The sequence below is a fragment of the Pomacea canaliculata genome, linkage group LG7, assembly GCF_003073045.1.
Source record: "Pomacea canaliculata isolate SZHN2017 linkage group LG7, ASM307304v1, whole genome shotgun sequence".
In the NCBI taxonomy this organism is placed as follows: domain Eukaryota; kingdom Metazoa; phylum Mollusca; class Gastropoda; order Architaenioglossa; family Ampullariidae; genus Pomacea; species Pomacea canaliculata.
The window spans coordinates 4,104,288-4,126,407 of NC_037596.1; the positions used below are offsets into that span (position 1 = coordinate 4,104,288).

The 22,120-nt window shown below is 35.7% G+C and overlaps 2 protein-coding genes and 1 long non-coding RNA gene across 7 annotated transcripts; all 3 read left to right on the forward strand.

Annotated features, from left to right (window-relative positions):
• The first annotated feature begins 367 nt into the window (after positions 1-367).
• LOC112568629 lies at positions 368-2,277 on the forward strand. The gene is made up of 3 exons (XR_003100128.1): positions 368-1,012; positions 1,331-1,685; positions 1,980-2,277. It is a non-coding gene; the product is annotated as an uncharacterized LOC112568629 (long non-coding RNA).
• A 994-nt stretch (positions 2,278-3,271) lies between these two features.
• LOC112569254 lies at positions 3,272-11,030 on the forward strand. 3 transcript variants are annotated; one of them, XM_025246991.1, is made up of 8 exons: positions 3,278-3,747; positions 4,669-5,022; positions 5,173-7,241; positions 7,663-8,016; positions 8,175-8,303; positions 8,931-8,946; positions 9,392-9,453; positions 10,080-11,030. In XM_025246991.1, the coding sequence occupies exons 3-8, from the start codon at positions 7,166-7,168 to the stop codon at positions 10,133-10,135; spliced, it is 693 nt and encodes a 230-aa protein (XP_025102776.1). In that variant the 5' UTR covers positions 3,278-3,747; positions 4,669-5,022; positions 5,173-7,165; the 3' UTR covers positions 10,136-11,030. The 3 variants fall into 3 exon arrangements, with proteins under 3 accessions (XP_025102778.1, XP_025102776.1, XP_025102777.1); XM_025246992.1 differs by having other exon boundaries at positions 4,683-5,022; XM_025246993.1 differs by lacking the exons at positions 4,669-5,022; positions 5,173-7,241 and having other exon boundaries at positions 3,272-3,747.
• Positions 11,031-16,160: 5,130 nt separating this feature from the next.
• LOC112569571 lies at positions 16,161-22,101 on the forward strand. 3 transcript variants are annotated; one of them, XM_025247386.1, is made up of 6 exons: positions 16,161-16,221; positions 17,800-18,144; positions 19,649-19,771; positions 20,240-20,255; positions 20,879-20,940; positions 21,518-22,101. In XM_025247386.1, exons 2-6 carry the CDS (start codon positions 17,841-17,843, stop codon positions 21,697-21,699), a joined length of 687 nt encoding a protein of 228 aa, XP_025103171.1. In that variant the 5' UTR covers positions 16,161-16,221; positions 17,800-17,840; the 3' UTR covers positions 21,700-22,101. The 3 variants fall into 3 exon arrangements, with proteins under 3 accessions (XP_025103171.1, XP_025103170.1, XP_025103169.1); XM_025247385.1 differs by lacking the exon at positions 16,161-16,221 and adding an exon at positions 16,670-17,155 and having other exon boundaries at positions 20,240-20,248; positions 20,872-20,940; XM_025247384.1 differs by lacking the exon at positions 16,161-16,221 and adding an exon at positions 16,678-17,155.
• The last annotated feature ends 19 nt before the right edge of the window (positions 22,102-22,120 follow it).

Sequence of the window (22,120 nt, forward strand, 5' to 3'; positions counted from 1 at the left end):
CATCAAATGTTCAATAATTGACTATTAAGTAGTCTTTTGCAATAAGCACTTAAAAATTAAAGCAAAAATATTTTTCGACAATTTACATAAACCAGAATATTACCAGAAGAGAATTCAATGCGCAGGGATTGTTTCGCAGGTTATTCGGTCTAACTTTTTGCGACCGGTTTTGCTTCCAAATAATTGTTTTTTCCATCGCTGTTTCCCTTCCGGAAAGAATGTATTCAATCGGTTTGCGTTAATAATTTGACTTGCTTACAGCTGGTTTTTTCCGAAATCTTCTTCCGTTTCGCCACAACCTCTTAAAGTAAGATAATGGTTTCGGGAAAAAAGGTAAGAGATTTGTTAATATAATAGTGCGGGCAGTTATTTAAATGTACAGCAAATTATGATCTGTCTCTAAAATTGTTCAATTATTTAAAAAGTCAGTTGTTTCTGCTTTTCTTGTCATTAAGATTGTTAACTTTTTTCGTATACTAAATATGTTTACTTTTTCATACACTGTAACTTGAAGTAGGGATTTGCTTAATTTCCAACATCCTCTCAATGTTGTTTCCTTCCTTCCTTCCCTAATTGTGTCCCCTGCTCAAGGAAGACTGTAATCCTTCCAGTTACCGGATTCTCAGTTACCAAAACAATTTAACATTTTCAGTGATAGCTCTAAAATTACTTCTATACAATGAATTTTAAACAGAGATTTAGAAAATTTACTAATTTAACAATGTGCACGAAACTTGTGAAGGACTTCAAGAAGATAGAACATCATTTGTTTTGAAGTGAAAGGAGCTGAAGGCTGTTTTTTATTCTTAGTTTCAGAAACAACCATCGTTGACATGTAGCAGCGAGGGTGACCCCATCATCGCACCTTCATCTCAAGAATGCTCGTGAGACTGTGAAGACATCTCATGTGCATGACAGCCTGATGGAAGGACATCTTTTATCATGGCAGACACACAACTATTTTGTGCTTTAATCGCGGTTATCTTCAGTATCAGTCATTCGGATGACAGCTGTAAGATGATTCTTATTTTTGTCATTTATTTATGTAGCTCACCAGATGTCATTGTTTCCCCTTCTTTTGTTCCTACCTCCTTAATTTGTTATTGAGTTTAATCTCACAGAAAACCTCGGTTGTACTTGCTACCGCTTATAATAGCTGAGTTTAAGTTGATTGGATATTATGTTCTTGTTATATTCTGTTGCTGCTTTCATACTTATCCCTCGCCTTGTTAGCTTTTTAAAAAAGTGTCTCCTGCTGTTACTGCTCCACTCAGGTTACTGTCTGCCATTAATTTCTTCTGACTGTGACTTTCTTTTTTTTCTTGCACAGGTGGAGATGTGAAGGTTATAAGTCCTGTCTGGAACACCTTCAACATGTCTGTCAATGACTGGCTGAACATGACTTTCCAGCTGGACACAGATAAATGTTCAAGTCCAACTTACATTAATCACCGCAGAAAAAAACGAAGATCGTCCAATGATTATTTGTCGAATACATCACAACAAAACCTCGTGCTATAAAACAGGTGAAGAAGCCATGTACTCATGTCGCTGTGTCAGTCCCTCAGGTCCTGTGGAATTCTGGGAAAAGCTGGTGAGACCTGGAGATGTGGAGTACAGGTGGAGATGGACTGATGTCTCATCAGGAAAGCATGGCGAGAAAAAGATAAATGTTCACGTTGCAAGTAAGAAATGACATCTTTTATCTCTTGTGATCTCGACATATTTAACAAAAATGAGTAAGTCTGGTGATAGTTTTATTTTTCCTAGAATTACAAAGACAACTCTTTATCTCAATCATCTACGATGTTCCTACACAATTATACAATATTGTTCTTTATTTAAATACAAAAATAAAGTCTCGACCATTCTTACACAGTTCATAAATATGTTTATAATTATATTAAGTTTAACCGTCCCTATATATAGTCATGCTTTTTGCACAAGTTACTTTTCTGCAATTTATTTTTTATCAACAGGCATCAACAAAAATTTCAAATATTTTCAAACAGCAAAATTTATTCTCGTGGGATTTGGTGGACTCTTAGTGATTGTTGCTGTCGTTATTACTTTTGCCAGTTGCCAGTCACCAAGATCCGTGAGTGAGTGTCTCTATTGTTGCTATAATTTACTAGGGACTGAAAATATTCTAATTTCCAGAAAAATTGATTTCTTGAAAGATCAAATTTGTTGTTCATTGAAACTTTTTGTCTATATCTTTCCTGTAGATAGTTGTCTACAGATATAGATACATTCTGTGTGTATGCTAACAAACACACAAACACACACATTTCTGCGTTATCTCCCCTTAGCTAAAAATTTTGTTTTTCTGCACTTGGGGAAGACTTACTATTTAGTTGATAAAGTCTATGCTACAGTTCACTTCTCACCACGGTACACTAACAAATCCACCTTTCAGAAAACACTACACACCTTGAAGATACATGGTCCGTTGATTTGCATGATGATCGATGTCTTGTCAATAAAATATTACCGATCACTTTATGCTTTTAGTTACATTCGTATTTTATACAGACTTCGTTTCTCAGCCAGCTTTGCTTCCGAAAGAATTTTTTTTTTCATTTTATTTTTTCCGCCGACTGGTTGCAAAATATTTTTTCGTCAGATGTCGGTTACTCTTTTATTCAAAGTCTGCTCTGAAAGGTAAGATTTTATATTTTTACATCAGAATTGTAACAATGTTTCTTAATGGTGCAATTATTCGGTTACATTTTCACATGGGTGCCTAAACATTTCTGGACAAGTCATATTTATTTTAATTATTAACTGCTCTTTTTTTACTGTTCTACTTAAAATAAATAGAACTACTGCTTTGCAAGGTTAGACTGTTCGAATTTTATATTTTAAACATTAGTTTATGGGAATTATTGTCATAATTATCAGTAATTTTTATTTTATTATGTTTAAAGTTGTTCACACGAACGTTTCTAGTATTTAGCATGCTGCTTTTGTGCTCGCTTTTGTACAGTTTTACAAGACTTTGTAGAAGGAATCCTCTCCTGTCCTTAACATCTGAGATAAACCTTATATTGACAAACTTAAAGGTAAGTGATTTGTTCCTTGAATGTATATACAGTCGATTTTAGAGGGAGCTTGTGTATATGTTTCTAGATTTAAATAATCAGCGGATCAACATCATTATCACTGCTGGCACCACAAGTTACTACCTTAAAAAAAATATTAGTCATACTGTGATATCTACTGTGCAACTTAACTCTCCCTCAGAAGAAGTTCATTTTCTAGCATCGTTTAGCGGTGAGCACCTACATCCCCAGGTGCAGTGTGTCTGAAAGGACCAGGTGGAACTCGTGTTGCCATCTTGCTTTCCTTTATGTACAAAGTCGAGGTTTACGGTAATAGCAGGACATATAAAAGTAGATAAAACATTTCCGGGTGTACCAATCAGTGAATCCAGTAATTAATTAATAACGAAACTGCCCATGTGGAAGTTAACTACAAAAGCCTTTAGAAACAGACTGAGAGCTGGACATTCTTCTTGCAAACAATGTGACAATGAAAACACTCAGTTTCCGCTACAGATGTGCTTTGTCTTTCTCCTTCATCCTGTGGATGTAATCCTATTACCCAAAGTGAAAAATTCAACTAATTTCCATCATCTATCAGCAACGACTTGACTGATTGCGGCTGTCATGGCGGACATACAACTAGTTTGGTCTTGTGTTTTCATCCTGACTATTGTTAGTATGAGTTATTCGGACGAAAGCTGTAAGTTAATTTTTGTCTTTTCTTTTGATTTGTCTGTAGCCCACCCGCTGTCTCTGTTTCCACATTTTGTCACTTAACCCAATACACATATTGTATTTTTTATTTTTACTTTCTTACACACCTCTCCTCCTGTCCCACAATCCTAGCTTGTATAATTAGCTTTATTCTGTCTTGTCAACAATATTCTTTCTGATTTACTGTATAAGAAATCCCGAGTTTTATGGTGATCTGCTTTCTTTTTATCTTCTGTCTGCTGATGCTGCTATTAAGACTACTTCTAGTGTTAATGCTCATGTTGCTTCTATATGTAGATTGTGTAGATAATATTTTCTCTATCCCCAGAAAAGATCATAACCTCTTTGAATTAAAAAAAATACGAAATACTCTTGTGAACACAGCCCAGAATTTTCTCGTTTAAAATCTTCTCTGATTCCTGATGTGTTCTTGATGTCCCGTAACGGATGACGGCTCATATTTGACACAAAGAATCGAGAAAAGGCGGGAAAATGTGTTTCCAGTGAAACTCTTGCTCCCAGATCTCTCTCTAAATAATATTTCATTATGAAAGTTAGTTTCTCACAAGAAATGTATCTGTTTTCTACTTCGCATTCTTTTATCTAGAACCAAATAGGAAATGTTAGAACGTAAGGAATAAACATCCAACAATTAAATACCAAACAGTAAAGTGAAGATGATGAGTAATAAAACGAGAATTTAAACATTTACCTACAAATATAAGCTTCAACTCTTTGGTAGTTATGTTTTAATGTACGTGTAATGTATTTAGACATTTTTTATACACGCATGTGCTATTGTGACTAAACGGTAGAATGTTAGGTAGGTAAGGTCACGTATGTGTATGTGTATGCAAAAGACTAAGTGAGTGTTAGTCAGTCTTTGCCATTTTCATTTATTTCTCAGGTGGCGATGTGAAGATTACAAGCCCTGTGTCCAACACAGTGAACATGTCTGTCAACGACTGGCTCAACATGACTTTCACGTTCAAAACAGAGAAGTGTACAGGTCCGGCATATGTTATCACCGTTGAAAAAAAGGAGCAAGATCGTCCGATGATTATTTGTCGAATACATCACAACCAAACATCGTGCTTTACAACAGGTCATATAACTCTGTACCCATGTCGCTGTGTCAGTCCCTCAGGTCCTGTGGAATTCTGGGAAAAGCTGGTGAGACCTGGAGATGTGGAGTACAAGTGGAGATGGAAGAACGAGTCAGGAAAACAAGGAGAGAAAAATATAACTGTTCACATTACAAGTAAGAAATAGCCTCCCTTGTTTATTGTTACGCCCTTGCTTAGCTTTTTTTCAGTTTATACTAAACAACACTATGTTTATGCATGACCTCAACTACTCTCACCAAACAACCAAGTGTGTTGCGGTACTTTTACAATTTATTTCTCCACAGTTGGTGACAAGAAAAATTCTCAACGTTTACAAACGATGAAATTCATTCTTGGCGGTACTGGTGGTCTCCTCGTTATTGTCGTTGCTGTCGTTGTTATTTCCAGCCAGATGTCATAAGTCAAGTCCATCGGGTAAGTGTTTTTGTTGTTGTAGTGAGTGATGTTCAAGCAACTACTAGCGTTCTGCAGCATAGCTTTGAAAAACAAATTTGTTGACAGTAGGTCATGACAAATACGCAAAACATTTTGTAATCGATTTTCACTTACTTTCGACCTTCTAAGGTATTAAATTTTTACCAGTTACTCATTTCTGGTTACAATGTAGTAATAAATTATTTCTAACATCCCACAAGTAGTAAAATAATTTTAATATGTTTGGTATAAAAACACATAGGTCGAATTAGGGGCGATAGGTAACTGTGCCTCTAAGACCAGTAAACTATAGAATATTTTCTCTAGTTAGGCCTAGAACAAAATAAACAGATAATATTGGTAAGAAAATTCAAACGTGTAATAGCTTCTCCCTTAAATGATTGGATAAAATAAAACAAAACCTCGGTTTTCTTTGACTTCAGTTTTCGTCGATTTTCTCCTCGAAAAAAATTATCTTTTTCTCGTCGGCGAGCACACGTGACCTCGTTGCTAATTTTACGAAAACAAAGGGTGACCCACATCCTCAGTGTGGTCTTGTTTCTCGTTGTGTGAGCATCTACCCCGCGCTTCTAGCCAAACATTTCCAGTTTGTTTCTTGTGTTTTTGAGCTTTTTTTATTGATTACTACACTTACATGTAATTCCTGCGTATTCAGTAATGTGTAATGTGTTTATTTTGCGTTTTTCAGTTTCAGTACGAAAGGTACGTGAGATAAAATCACGTGTGCTCAAATCTCACTGTCCCTGTTAAGTGTTTACCTTGCTAATAAGTTTACCTTTTTCTAAATCATGGGACCGAAAACAGTTTGCAGAACCAGCAGCTCTTGACATTAGTCTTTATTTTCATTTTAAATTTCTTATTGTTTTTAGTATTAAACACTTTCTTTCTTTTCTATAAAATGTGCTTTTTGTATGTATTTTGGAGTGTCTGAAGCAAATTAATTTTATTTAGATTAATCCATTTATAAATAATTGCCTCGCTTTTTGTCGGTTTCGGATTTCGCCTATTGTTTTCGGACAGATTCTCGACAACAAACGAGGTATTATTGTGCATAAAACTAACAAGCTTGGGAAGGCAGTCAAACAGTTGTAGTCAATGTTGGATACCCGAATAGAATTGTCAGAACGTAGGGAATATACAAGCTTCTGTCTCAGTACTCTGTACACAGTTGAAAGTGTACTATAGCTAAAAAAAACTATTTCTATCATACCGTAGCACATAACATTTATAAAAGTTACAATCTCCATATGCATTAATCAGTGATTGACGAGACAGTACATATTAAAGTTGTTTATTTTAGCGTTCAGGGATAGAAGAGAAGCTTGTCATGCTTTTAGAAAAAACTTCCTTCTTGAGAACAATGCTTCAAAGACACAATGGGTTTCATTTGCAAACTTCGTTTTTTAACTTCCTCAAAAATATATTTCTGCTCCCCTCTTTCCGGGCACTGAAGTCGTTGACTGTTTCTTCTCGCCCTTAGTGTGCATCGTTCATACGGAAGAAGATAGTGCTGGTGTCATTTACTAATTTATGACATCTCTCGACATTTTTCCAAACGAAAACTTTTATTTACGTCTGGGAACAGAAAACACTCACTGTAAGCAAAAATTAGCAGAGATTTTCTAAATACGAAAAAAAAACCAAGTGTTCAATAGTAAACAAGAGCTGGAGGACATGTAGAAATCCCGTGTAGTGATCATCAACTTCATTGTCATCAACAAACTTCCGTCACGTGAAACAGCTGACGTAAGGCGATTGTCCCAACTTCCGGTTGCTAAGAGGATTCGAGAGTCTGTACACACATCTGTGTTTTTGTGAGAAGACCTGACGAACGTGACTGTCATGGCGAACATACAACTATTCCGTTGCTTTTTTTTCTTCTTGATTGTTTTTAGTGGGAGCTATTCGGATGACAGCTGTAAGTTGCACTTTTTGTATTCTTTATATACTGTGCCAAATGTTGTTGTTATTATATTATTATATTGATATTCATATGTAAATAACATAAAATGTATATATTTCTCTTGCTTTCTTTCTTATAGCCCAGTACGAATATAACCATGTGAAGACTTTACTTGATCGCTTGTCTATTAATGTGTGTTTGCGTGTGTTTGTGCGCGTGTGTGTGTGTATGTGATATGTGTGTGACAACTTTGACGTGAATATACTAACCTCTCTATGATTCTCTAATGTGAGTTTAAGTAAAAGAAAAGGTATTAAAGGGGATGAAGTTTGTATACACTATTATCTGTGTACATTAGAGTGTCTATGTGTATGAATGCGTGTGCGTATGTGCGTGTCTGTGTTTGTGTGTGTTATAATTTCAATGTTTTCTGCAGGTGGAGATGTGAAGATTACAAGCCCTGTGTCCAGCACAGTCAACGTGTCTGTCAATGACTGGCTGAAAATGACTTTCACGTTCAACACAGAGAAGTGTACAGGTCCAGCATATGTTATCAGCGTTGAAAAAAAGGAGCAAGATAGTCCGATGATTGTTTGTAGAATACATCACAACCAAACCTCGTGCTATAAAACAGGTCATGAAGCTCTGTACTCATGTCGTTGTGTCAGTCCCTCAGGTCCTGTGCAATTCTGGGAAAAGTTGGAGAGACCTGGAGATGTGGAGTACAGGTGGAGATGGAAGGACGAGTCAGGAAAACAAGGAGAGAAAAATATAACTTTTCACATTACAAGTAAGAAATAGCCTCCCTTGTTTATTGTTACGCCTTGCTGAGATTGTTTGTTTTTTTTTCAGTTTAAACAAAACAAAACTATGTTTATGCATGACCTCAACTACTCCCACCAAACAACCAATCGTCTTCCGGTACTTTTACAATTAATTTTTCCACAGCTGGTGACAAGAAAAATACTCAACGTTTTCAAACGATGAAATTCATTCTCGGCGGTACTGGTGGTCTCCTCCTTATTGTTATTGCTGTCGTTTTTATTTCCGCCAGATGTCATAAGTCACGTCCATCAGGTAAGTGTTTGTGTTGCTGTTGTGACTCGTGAGTCTTCATGTACAAACAACTTCTAGGGTTCTCTGATATTTGTTCTTTTTTTTTTCCACAATAGATTTTTTTTTGCTTGGGTCAAAAACGCATAACACTTTTAAACGAGTAAAATATTTTTGTAGTTTAGTGTTTGTTTTACTTATATATTATTTTATTTACTTATTTTCCCCATTTTTATGCATTTGATTGTCTTGAATTATTCTGTTTTCTGCAGGTTTTGTTGTACCAGAGATTAGAAAGAAAAGTAACTGTAAAAAAATTAAGCATTTTACAAAGCTGATAATGAATATGCACGAAATATTATTTCATTCAAATATGTCTGAAGTTTAGTTGCGGTGGTGAGAATTCATTTATTCACCAGTTCATACACCAGTATATATTTTGTCGCTCTAGAAATATTGTTATAATACTTGGTTGGCTGGCTGTTTTTTAAGTAGTTTTTTCGTAGCTCTAGTAGTTGTTATAATCTTGCTTGTTCAGTAAATGCCATTTTCATGCAGCCAGTCTCGTGTGTGTCATGGTTATACATTTAGTTCTCATGAATAATTATTTCCTCTGCCAATAAATGATAATCAGACTAATCTTTGTTCCAGCATCCACTGAAAACAGGTAATTGTAGAAAGAAAATATTTTATTATAACTAAAGTGGTGCAGCTTTTCTTTTAATTTTCATTGCAAGTAGAAACAATTTAAAACTATCAAAAAATTGTATTCACAGACAGATCTTTTCATAAAGCATAAAGCATGAACATTATGGTTTTCAAAATTGTTAAATATGAATGGAAACGCCAGTATTTTATTGTTATAGTAGGAAGATATACAAAGTATGTGATAAAACTCAATATAAACGAGACAATTAAGTTCTTAATAGTAAGTCATCAACATATGGAGACAAAAGTGATCGAAGTTCTAGAGTTTGGTGTACATCCATAATACTGAGTTTAATTTACATCAGTGACGTTAATAGGTGAATATTAACTGACGACTGAAGCTAAAATATTATTAACTAATGTTTATGTATGTCATGTTATTTGTGTCTAACCCTGTATCGTAGGAAGGGGCAGCACACACCGTTGGATAACGTACAACTTACACGGCCGAACCCTCAAACTCAAGGTAAGTAGCATAAGGTCCTTGATTACAGACTCACTATTACTCTGTGTGTGTGTGCCTGTTTATGTTCACCTAATCTTTAAAATGAAATATACACTATAACTCGGTCACTGCTCCCCATCCTTCTGTCTATACGTTTTGTTTCTCGTCTGTGAACTGCCGCAACGTCGTCTTCGTCGTTGCCGAGATATAAAACTATAACAATCAAACTTATCTGGATTTTCCACACAGTAAATATTTCTTTAGCTCCTAAGTGATTGAATAAGCGAGAAAACAATATTAATTTAAAACAAAAAAAAAACTTCATACATTCATATATCATGACTTCCCCGTCTTTCTATGCTCACAGACTACATCCTGTTTTCCCAATACTCTTGTATAACTTCCTGTTTCTTCTTCCACTCATTTCTCTCCTTCCTCATTGCTTTGCGATGTATCTATCACATAAACAAGTATCTACACGTGTGCACATATACACACACACACATACTTGTTTAGCTGAAGCAGGGTGGTAAAATTTGTAGAAACACATCTGCGAGTAAATAATTACAGGCATTGTCCCTACAGAAAACAATAAACACAGCCGTCATTGTCACATCGCCACATGTTGTTTTGCTTTTTCTCGTCAGCACCAGTTGCAGTGGAAATTACCGACAAGAGACCAGGTGTAACCAACCATTCATAGTAGAAGACGAGTATGCCAGAGTGGTTCGCGATCCCAGACGAAAAGGTCCCGCACCCCGAAAGGTGGAGCAACAAGAGTCGATGGACATGTTCATCAACGATCTGTACGATGAAAAGGCCTTGTAGGGTCCGTCAGTAGCTTCTCATGTTCCTGTTGCTTGTACTCCATCCTCAGCTGCCAGTCAAGTTTTACACGAGCTTCGACTCGTTAAAAAATTGTTCGCACACTCCAACATCTGAAAAAAAGAGAACAAAGTATGTAGTGGGAAAATTACAGTGCTGAACAGATTCAAAGCTGAGGTCGTCTGTGTTTGACAAAACAAAGTCAATGGCCATTATGGAGCTTCCGTGAAACTTGAAAACTTTGTTCCTTTCAAGTTAAGTTTGTTAATACAAACAAAAATAAATCATGCACAATGTTTTTCAGTTTCATTGTCATTGAAGTCCTAGGCAGTGATATTCGTTGATGACCTTAGTGACTTGATGGGCGGTTTCGTATGTTGTGTCGGAGACCAAGATTCAAGTTGTCAACAGTGAACAAATAAACTGTTCGTGTCGAGAGAGAGAGTTCATGTCATTAACAGTAAAATATCTTGCCTTTGCGAGAATCGTTGTTAAACTTGTCGTGGATTGTTATCACAGTTGTTTATGGAAAATCGAGTTTTGCCATAGTAATAACCGAGTAAATACGACAAAACTTGATGTAAAGAGGTTTCTTAGCCATCCGCATGCTGAGCATGATGCTGTGCTTGCGAGGAACAGTTGGCTTAGTCTAGTATGTAATGACAATTAATTTTAATTTTAGGTACTGGTTGCCACCTCTTCTTGTCACGGGAAAGGTGGACATGTTGTAGCTGATTAAGACGGTCCTTTATGTTAAAATAAACCATTTAAAACAGATCCTAAATGTGTTTGTGTATCTAAGACGGAGAGAGAGAGCTTTCTTGTTGACTGATGATGGATTTGCGAGACTGGGAACATCTGAAGATGTGATCTGACGGAAGACACAGTCTGCTTTTCTCAATGATTGAATCACGTGACTGTCATTCTTTAAACACAATAATGCATAATTTTACAGCTCTCGACCACAATATTAGGCTCATACTTTGAGCACTAACCATGCCCACTAATAATAAAAATGGTGGAAACAAGAATGAGACATGGACAACATTGACAGATTAAGAGGGACGGAAGAATAAACTACTAACAACGAATAAAGAAACCGAAAAGTCGAACCAACTAAGAACTGAGAATATCGTGATTCTGCAAAGGAAGCCAGGAGGAAAGTAGCAATAAACGGAAAAGGTGGGGGTGAAGAATGGCTTAAATTGTGTGACAGTTAGAATTTGAATGATCCAATAGTGGGTAGATGGCGGATATGGAAAGGGAGAGAGTTCCATTGTTTGGCTCCACAATAACTAAACTCCTGTGTCCATCTGTAGAGTAACAGGGAGACTTACTTGACGAAGTATATTTTTCCTAGAAGTATTCTGGTTTCTTAGGAAGTCGGGCTATGTTTTTCGCTGTTGTTTTCTTTTACTGCAAGTGATGCTATGAATGTGTTATCCATTATTATTATTTTTTAGCCAAGATAGGAGAGGCAGTCAACAGCTAAAGGGAGATAATACCCTTGAAAACGGATTTGTAAATAAAAATATTGTGACAATTGTTGCTTTTTGGGCTTCATATTTTTTCCTTACTTGAGGACACGTGACATGTCTCATCTTGCTTATATCTGTGAGTTAGATATTGAATGCGTGAGTGCGTTAGTGTGTGAACTCTCTGCTGATATACTAATTACTGTCTCCGATAGGAGTATTCTTTATGAAATCCTTCGTTTTGAAAAGTCGTGTTCAGCATCGCTCACAATGGATGGCAAGAAGCAATAGTCTCTCTCTCTCTCGGTTTAATCTTTACACTGTTTTGAAATTTATTAAAAAAACAATTATTTCACAACCAACATAATTAATCAGTTCCTGTCCAAAAGATCAAATTCAAGAGTTAATTCAATTTTAGAACCCATTCCATCCGCTTATTACCATGATATTTAACAAAACAGAACAAGCGACAAGTTCTAGAATCTAGATGATAAATTTTACAGACAGCAACAACTCTGAAAGTGGCTGAGTGAGTCTCATAACCCTCATAGACAAATGTGTGACAATGGAACAATTGGTTTCGTTTCAGGTTTTTTGCTTTCACTTTTTACATTTTTGGGCGATGACCTCTGTACCCACAAGTGTGATTTTGCACCTGAGGGCTATTAGCGTCTCTGCCACTCACTAACTCAGGTGAGAAAGGATGAGGTATTCTACAAGTCTTCGCAATGTCGAACAATCGTGTTGTGTTTTACATGCTGATGACATGATAGACTGCAGTTTACATTGCCAATAAATATCTACACCGCTCTTAGTTTGGTTAAGATGAATTTCATAAGCTGGTTTTTGGCTTATCTGGTTGTGTTTTGCTTTTTTAACATTTTCAGCTAATTGTAAGAAACATAAACGTTTGCCTAAACTAGAAATTATGGGTGTAAAACATTCTTCTTTAAGAAAAAAGACTGGTTGTGAGATTTTTGTTGTTTTTTGGTGGAGGTGAGGCGTGTTTTTTCGTTATAATAACTCTGATTATGAAACGATTTCTGTCCATGGCAAAAGACAGCTAAAGGGAGATGGAAAAACTCAACAAGTTTGCTGAAAGGAGGAAGGTTACTGATTCTTCTTGTGGTTTCAGTTTTTAAAGAGTCTCTAATAAGTAGGTGCGCAGTAAATGGATAAAAGAACCCAACGATAAGTATCCCAGCATCGGCAATTCTTTAAGTATTTAGCAAAATCCACTATTAAACAAATCCTAGGTTAGTCGAGTTACCATGACACCTAAGCTCACCTGACAAGTTTGCTAAACTACTTTTCTTCTCATCTCATCCTCAATCCTTTCTCTCCACTACTACTAAATTAAAGCTACTTCGCCTTTTCAGACATTATATGTCTCATTTTGTTTTCACAAAGTTTTAATTAATATTTCTTAATGTTCGAGAATTACTTACGGAGTGTTCTGATGAAACAGAGCTGCTTGGAGAGATGGAGTCTGCAACTATAACAAAACAAACTGAACTAGCACGATGCCTTTCAGTAAAGTTACGAGTTATTTTTTCTAAGCAAACTTATGATTATTTCCTTAATTTAAAAACAATGAGGAAAGACCTACCACGCATTTTACTCAGATATTTTCTATAAGCTCCTAAACTTTTTGGGAGTAGTTTATAATATACATATGGGGAACAATATAAACACCAAACAAACACATTACTGATAATCATCAAGAACAGGAAGAACATTCTAAAAACACATAAAATCTCCTTCATATTTAGTGTTGAAAACGATTATCTGTCACGACTAACGGCCAACAAAAAGTCGTCGTCCTACCTTCCTGCCTGGAGATGTCTGAGTTGTTTACTGCCTGATTCTTGTTTCAAGACCTCAACATCCACAGTTCTCATGGCTGATGTACACCTAGTCCGGTCTTGTGTTTATATTTTGATGGTTCTTAGTAGCAGCTATTCATATGAAACTTGTAAGTTTATCTTAATCTTTGTATTTTTTATGTACACATACTATTCGTGTATACTGACAAAACTAGTCTCACATCATATTTTCTTTTAATAATAATAATAATAATAATAATAATAATAATAATAATAATAATAATAATAATAATAATAATAATAATAATAATAATAATAATAATAATAGGATGTTTGTACTGTCTCTCCTGCAGAAGCTAATTGCAATGTTACTAAATATGACCAGTTCTGTTATGAGCAATATATCTGCAGCGTTCATTACTTTATACAAGTAATAAGCATTTGTATGGATAAAAAAGAGTAATGACAGTTCTTCTAACCCAAATAAGATTTAAACTTTGTTCTCTAACTTGTCTCATTCGTCCTATTTTCTGTAGTCTTTATGAACTATCTTCATCTCCTGTCACGTTTTTCACGATTTGTGAACATCAAGGGTTTACTAATGTGCATCATTGTGTGTGTGTTTATATAGTGTACAAACCTATATGTGTGAGTGTTTCGATAATAAATGATTTTCCAACTTTAACAATTTGTTTTTCCTCCCAAAGGTGAAGTGAACTTCCTCAGCCCCGTCGGAAAGACAAAAAAACTTTCTGTCAACGACTGGTTTAATGTCACGTTCAGGCTGGATAATTGTGAAGACCAAACATATATTATCACCGTAGAAAGAAAGGAACAAAATCACCCACTGATTCTCTGTAGAATATATCACAACAAAACGTGCTTTAAAACAAGAAATGAAGCTATGCAGTCATGTCGCTGTGTCAGTTCCTCAGGTCCTGTGGAATTCTGGGACAAGCTGGTGAGACCTGGAGATGTGGAGTACAGGTGGAGATGGAATGGTGTCATTTCAAGAGAAACTAGAGAGAAGGAGATATTTGTTTTTGTCTCTAAGCACCGAGCTGTTTATGTGATTTTACTAATTTCCAATAGAAGGAGTTAAGAAGTAAGGAACAGCAAATCAAGACACGAGTTGAGTTGACATGATGGATGCTGACTGACCTAGTGAATCGTTTTAGCAAAAATCTAGAATTACAAAACCAACAAAACGGATATTTGTAGTGGCGCCTACACCACTTTGTGATGCGACTAGTGTTTACTCTGTGGTTTTCTGTAGTAATTCCAAAGTTTTTTATCAAATTCAAAATCAGCTCAAGGCAGATGATCCGTTTAATAACCACAGCTATTTCGCTTAAAGAAGAAAGGTTTATGGTTAATCTTGCAGTTTTACTTTCACCAAGTCTCCGTCTGATTTTTAAACCAGTTTCATGAAGTATTTTGAGCACAAAACGACATTTTTATGTCGCTTTACTTTGAAGTAATGTCTAAAAGTTACATTCGAAACCATGATCAGGATTGAAAATGTAATGAAGTCCCTAGTTTCAAGCAATCACCCAATCTCCGCGAGTTTATTTTCTGAAAAGTGTCTTCTTGAAACAGATGACGAGACACATGGTCATCGTACAAGAAACATTATCGTCGGGGTGGGCAGTGTTGGTGGCGTGCTCGTCTCTGTTGTTCTTGTTGTCGCTGTTTTATCCGCCAGATGCCAGAGATCTTCAGGTAGAGGTTTCATTGACTCCCGTAGTTCTTGAAAATGCAACTGACTACGAAATAATAATAATTAATTTTTTTTGTTGTTGTTTAGCGCTGGATTTATTTTTAATCATCTTTTATGCTTTGACATCATTTGTTTATTTGTTTGTTTGTTTTTTCCTCCTTACGTTCTGCTTTAAAAAGTTTTTTGTTGTTTGTTTTTTGTGAAAGCGTTTTAATAATAATAAATGCAATATTTGTAAAGCTCACACATACACTCTAAGGATCATGCTCTTAGAGCGTAAGAACAAGAACAAAACATGGACAAGATACGAGGGACAGGAAAACAAACAAATAACATATAAAATAATAGCTAACCTTACAAAACAAAAAATAAAATCAAATACAGAAATCACAAAGAGGAACAAAATAACAAGAACAAGAGCTGAGAGTAACAAGATATTGCAAAAGCAAGGGTGTAGAGCAAAATAATCATTTATTATTGTCAAGACCATGAGGCAAATTCATCATTATTACATCAAGTATGCGCATGCTTAGTCTCAAAACATAAACTTGACACATTGGAACTGCTGGTGTGGAACTCGTTGTCGAAAGTCCGACCCTGCAATGATTCTTGGACAACCTGATGGACAGCAGTGAACAAGGTGAATACATACCTTCACTACTTTTGTGCCATCATCTTGGTGATTTAATAGGAGCTATTTCACCCAAAATTTACATCCCGTGAAAATGTTTGTGCTGAGGAAAATACAGCAGTGTAAACTATTACAAATCGAATTATGTTTTTGACTAACAAAAATTTGATTTAATTTCTTTAGATGTATTATTAATTATTATTTTTACATTTTATTTGTGAGCGTCAAGTTGCGTATTTAAAATGCTGCAAAACAGGAAGGACCAGCATACACCATGATGTCACGAGCCACGACTGAGTCTTTACCTTCTAGGTAAGTAACATACATTTAGTAAGATTGTATGTAATATAAACTAAAACTAAAACATCATGAAACTAAAACAAAAATATCATGATTCGTGAATCATAGACTCAGTATCAGTAATAACATTACTGCATGTAAGTGGGTTGCTGATGTGAGAGAGATGGGGGACCAGTGAGAGGCTGGAGGAGGCTGATCGGTCACTTGATCGAAAGCAATGTTGGAAAAAAAATCCCTTTCAGAGCTTTGTATATTCCGTGTTTCCCCAAAGTTTTCTCGCGAAGATAATTTTTTATACTAACTTTTCGTTTCTTTGGAGGGGACATGGGGATCATGCATGCTTTTGTCCCTTCATGGTATCTTATTCCTGTATTTCTTCGGCCTACGGAAGTATGTCACTCCTCTAGAAGTTTCTAAGCTCTTAAACAATCAGGATTTTGTAATCAGTTCTATTTACCAAGGTTAGGAAATCTTTACATGACGACGTGATGTTTTTAGCAAGGTCATGGGTCAGTTGTTATACAAAATATACAAAGCAATCAATAGGTTTCACTCACAATTTCAATACATTTTTTTCTTAGCTATTGCTTCAATGAGCAATACAATCTACCAAGCAGGCAATGAGAGAAAACAATGCTCCTCAGCTGTTTTCTCCTCCCTTGACCTTTTCAGAGAGGTATAAAAGAGATTTAAACACAGCCATCACATAATTATCAAGAGCAAAAAGAAAATTCAGAAGGTCAATGATGAACTATTATTCAAGCATGATTTTAAAACATCTGTCACACGTGACGCCATAACTTCCGGTCGGGAAAAGTTTCGATTCTGCGCTGACCGCCTCTCTAGTTGACCTGAGGCTGCGCGGATCTCATGGCTGCCATCTACCTCAGCCACTCGTGTGTTCTTATTTTGATGACTTTTAGTGTGAGCTATTCGGGTGAAAGTTGTAAGTTTATTTTTGTCGTTACTTATTCACTCTATGTTTTTACTGACATTTCTAGTACAAAGATATATTTTCTAATAACAAAGATAAGATGTTTCTACCACTAATAATACCTACACTGCTGTTACCGCAGCGGCTGCAAGACCTAAAAATTCTTTTCTTGATAGTATTGTTATCTGTCAAAAACAATCCATCTAATGTGTTGTTTCTCGTATTACTTCTTTCCGTTCCTTCATTCTGCTGCTACTTCTTGTGCTAACTGCTTTTGATGTTATTATTATTGCTAGAATTATTAGCAGTATGGTCCCCTTTAGGACGGGTCTGTGCAAGCAAAACATTTACACCTTTCTTTCAACTGTGCAAATAATAAACATTTGTACTGGTGAGAAAAAGTAACAACAGCTCTGTATAAAACAGTTTAGTCTCTTCTGTAACATGTCACCTTCTTCCTCTTTTTTGAAAGTCCTTTTACAATTTTGTCATCTAACCCTGCCGTGTTTAAAGAACAATTTTCTGTCATATTGTGTCTAATTATGAACATGTGTTTGTGTGTACGTGCGTCTTTACTTACTGTAAACATATACTTGTGAGTATTTCGGTACATAATGCTTGGCCAACTTACATTTTGTTTTCTTAATCCCACAAAGGTGAAGTGAACATCCTCAGCCCAGTCGGGAAGACACAGAAAATGTCTGTCAATGACTGGTTTAATGCGACGTTCAGCCTGGATAAATGTGGAGACCAAACATATCTTATCACCGTAGAAAGAAAGGAACAAAATCACCCAGTGATTCTCTGTAGAATACATCACAACAAAATGTGCATCAAAACAAGTAATCAAGCTATATACTCATGTCGCTGTGTCAGTCCCTCGGGTCCTGTGGAATTCTCGGAAAAACTGGTGAGACCTGGCAATGTGGAGTACAGGTGGAGATGGACTGACTTGACTTCAGGAAAAAATAGCGAGAAGGAGATGTTTGTTTTTGTCATAGGTAAGCATTGTGCCTGTTTATGTTATATTGCTGCTTTCCGATGTAAGGAATGTAAGACACAAGATAAAGAGAGAACGTAAATTAAGTTTAAATGGTATATGTGAGTGGCCACAATAATCTCGAGTTGCAAAAACGTGTAACGATGTACAAAAACGATAAACAACGATACACAACGTGTAACGATATGCAAAAACGATATGCAACGATATACAATTATTATTTGTAATCGCATCTAGAACTCGTTCTCATGCTGTCATTGAATCATGTCTCTGTTTACTTTACTGGACTTAGAGAACATAAATCTTTTGGAAACACCTATTATAACGTGCCCATCTTGCTGTCTTTACTCCCCAAAGCTTTTATCTCTTCTTTCATGTTCTTGTATTGCTAAATGGACATGCTTGTTTATACTCCATTGTAAAGACTTCATCACACGGACTCTTTCCCACTTCCCCTGGTCTCTTGTGAAGCGCATCAAGATACCCTTCATGCATCATCCTCATCAGCAGCAGCAGTAGTAGTATTAATGTCATTAATGCTTCACCATAAGCTCAAAATCTAGGAGATGAATTCTGATACTGATTACTGCTCGATGCCAACACGTATCTCAGGGTTACCATTTGAAGTCAAAATACACTGATGAAGTTCTGCCAAAAGTGAAATCGCACAATTGTGAGAAAATATTATCTTTGAACTATATATATATACTACAAATCAGCAGCTGTCTGCTTAATGAAAAACACATTCTTATACTACCAAAGCATATGGGAATCAAATGCTGTATAGAACACAAAAAAAATCTTATTATCATACTGACAGTAGCTTTGATGTTGATTACAAACTACTTACAAAGCCAGTCCCTCGCTTGGCATAGACAGGACTGCATTTATTCCAATCAAACTCCTGAAAATTGTAGTCACTTTATAATTTCTTTAGACAACCTTAAACTGGGGTACCGCATTGTTTTTATTTTATCTACCTGTCTGTTCTAAAATGTCTATACCTTGAAACATTTTGCAAGATGACATCGGCTCCTACTCCTTTCATCTAACCGCGCTCGTGTAATTACCTCTTAGGTCCAATTACTTATATTCCTTAAAGAATCTACATGGACATGTTTTATTTTAAGACGCGTTTATAAGAAAAAAATTCAACCAGAAATCTTGGTAGGAAAAGGTTCACAACATCACTGTTATTGTTAATGTGAAATGATTGTTCATTGTCTTTGAAGCAAACTAATTATTTAACCTCTCACTCTATGTAGGTGAAAGCTAAGGGAAAAGAAAACAGACTGTATTGCTGGAGGGAAAGAAAGCTAGTAGTTTTAGTTTCACATCTAGTCTTTTTGTAATTTAATTTTTTTCTTATTCAATATATTTGACAGAAAATATCAAAGTTAAACCTGTATGCATGTAAAACTAAAATCATAAAAGAATGAAAAGGTTTCGCATTCATTTTATCCCATGTTCTGCACCAGTTATTTTATGGTTGTTTTCATCATCAGACAAGGAGTCGGTCAGCGGTATGACGACAATGAAGTTTGTTATCAGTGCACTTTGTAGTTTCGTCCTCGTTGTAGTTGCTGTCATTCTTCTTTCCACCTTCTGCAAGAAGCTACAGTTGCCAAGTAAGTATCTATGAATATTAATGTAGTCGATGTAAAAACACTTAACAAAAACTGACAATTTCTTCTGTTGAGTAAATTTACATCAGACTCTTTCATTTCCTACATTTTATGTTGTTGTGACAATGAGAAAATTATTCTTCCCGAAGATTGCATGCTTTTGTCAAGCCGTCAAATACCATTATAACTAAAATAATATTTAAAATCTGCTGGCTTCCAGAAGTAAGAATTTTTTTATGTGAGTCAAAAGGAGAGCATCAGAGTTCTTGTCATTTTGTTATTTCTGTGATAATATTTTGCAATTATTTGTCAGTGATATTTTAACATGTCTCTCCAGTGTCTGCTGTGCCATTGTAATATAAGTGTCCAGTAAATATGTTTTAATTGCCATTGTGATCACATTAATCCTTGTCTTATGATCATAAGTTTGCTCCATTTACCTGTAGTAATCAAACTGCTCTTTGATTTCAGCAACAACTAAACACAGGTAAGGTTTATTACAGAATTTTTTTAACAATGATTGAGTGAAACAAAAGTGCTACCTTTAAAATTGTATTACTTCCAAAAGTGATTTTAAATTTATTGTATCAACAACAATCAAGAAGAATATATATATATATAATTAAATTAAATTAGCCCCCGGAATATGTTATAAATATTCAGTAATGATTTGCTATTAAAAAAAGTTATGGGTTTGAAAGAGAAACAAATTCAATTCAAATTTTCACATTAGCTCTTAATGTGTCATTAAAACTTAATTTTAAATGTCATCAAAATGTGTTACATGATGTTTTTCTACGATGTCACATAGATATTATCCAGTATCTGACACGGCACAGTGCCACACAACACATTACACGATGACACACAAGAAATACATATTTACAGAAGACTCTCCAGGACATAAAAATGACTTTCGTAGAAAACTAAAATATTACACATAACCAGGAGGAGAATAAAAATATTTATGATTATTTCAAGAAGAAGTCAACTTTCTCGAAAATTTCGCGTTGATTAACTTCATGAATAAAATAACGAAAAACAGAAACAACAATAATAATTAACATATTAGCTGAGATGCAGGTTACCATGTGCTATACTGTAACACAGGAAGGTGCAGCTAACACCATGGGGCTGCACACAACTGGGGCAACGGGACCATAATAATCCACGTAAGTAAAAAAAAATCCTTAATGTAACAACCTCTACTCCCTCCTCACCTCTCTCTCTCTCTCATATCACTTACACCATGTAAACAAGTCGTTTCCTCTCCCCCCCCCTCTCCTCTTTCTCTCTCTGTTTCAAGTTCACTCTGTCTGTCAATCTGCGTGTGTGTGTGAGTGTTTTGCTTATCTTCTTTGGTCTTTTTATTGGCAGAATTTCGGTCTTGTTGTCTATATTGTTGACAATATCTTCCTGTTTCTTCATCTACTTACCTTCAACTCTTTTCCCACTATCTTTTTTGTCATACTTTTTTTATTTTTCTCTCTTGTTCAGGAGAGCATGCACAGCGCAGTACAGGATTTTCATGCGCGCTTCATCATTAGAATTCGAAAACTTCAGTCTGGAAATTGTAGTCAGGAAAATTCAGTCTTCAGGAAATACGTAACTAAAATGAGCCTTCATAGAAATGTATTTTGAAATGTAGAGGGAAACCCACCTACATGTAACATCGATTAAACAAAATATCATCGGTGTTGACCACTTTTTTTACAGTGATTTTCTTTGTTTGTTTTTTGTTCTCATCAGCTCCCGCCGTCACCGTAAGGAGCCGGGAAGAAAGCAGGTGTGAAAACCCAGTGAATGTAGAAGATGTCTATGACAGAGCGATCCACGATCCCAGACGAAATCCACCCGGACCCCGTCGGGTGGAACAGCAGGCGCAGATGGAGATGTTCACAAACGAGCTGTACGAGGAGAAAGCTTTGTAGAGTCCGTCATTAGTTTCTCTGTTTGTTTGTTTGCTTGTTTGTTTGTTTGTTTGTTTGTTTGTTTGTTTGTTTGTTGTTTGTTTGTTTGTTTTGTTGTAGTTCCTTTGCTCAGTTTACGGAACTGAACAACAACATATGCTGACAGGTTCTTCTACACGTGTTGTGTACACCAGGTGTCGGAATTTAGTAACTGTGAAAGACATTCTCGTGTACATCTGTTTCCAAGTAAAGAACTACTTATTACAATATAGATTCCATGCACAAGAAATAAAACTACAGGTATGAATATAATTATATTATCATCGACAATGTGTAACCAGATACAACCAGTCAGCTGTTCGTTCTTTACATTTTGTACGGATTGAAGTGGTTTGGTGACAGCAGATCAGTAAAGTTTTTCTCATGGTGATGAAAAAGTTTC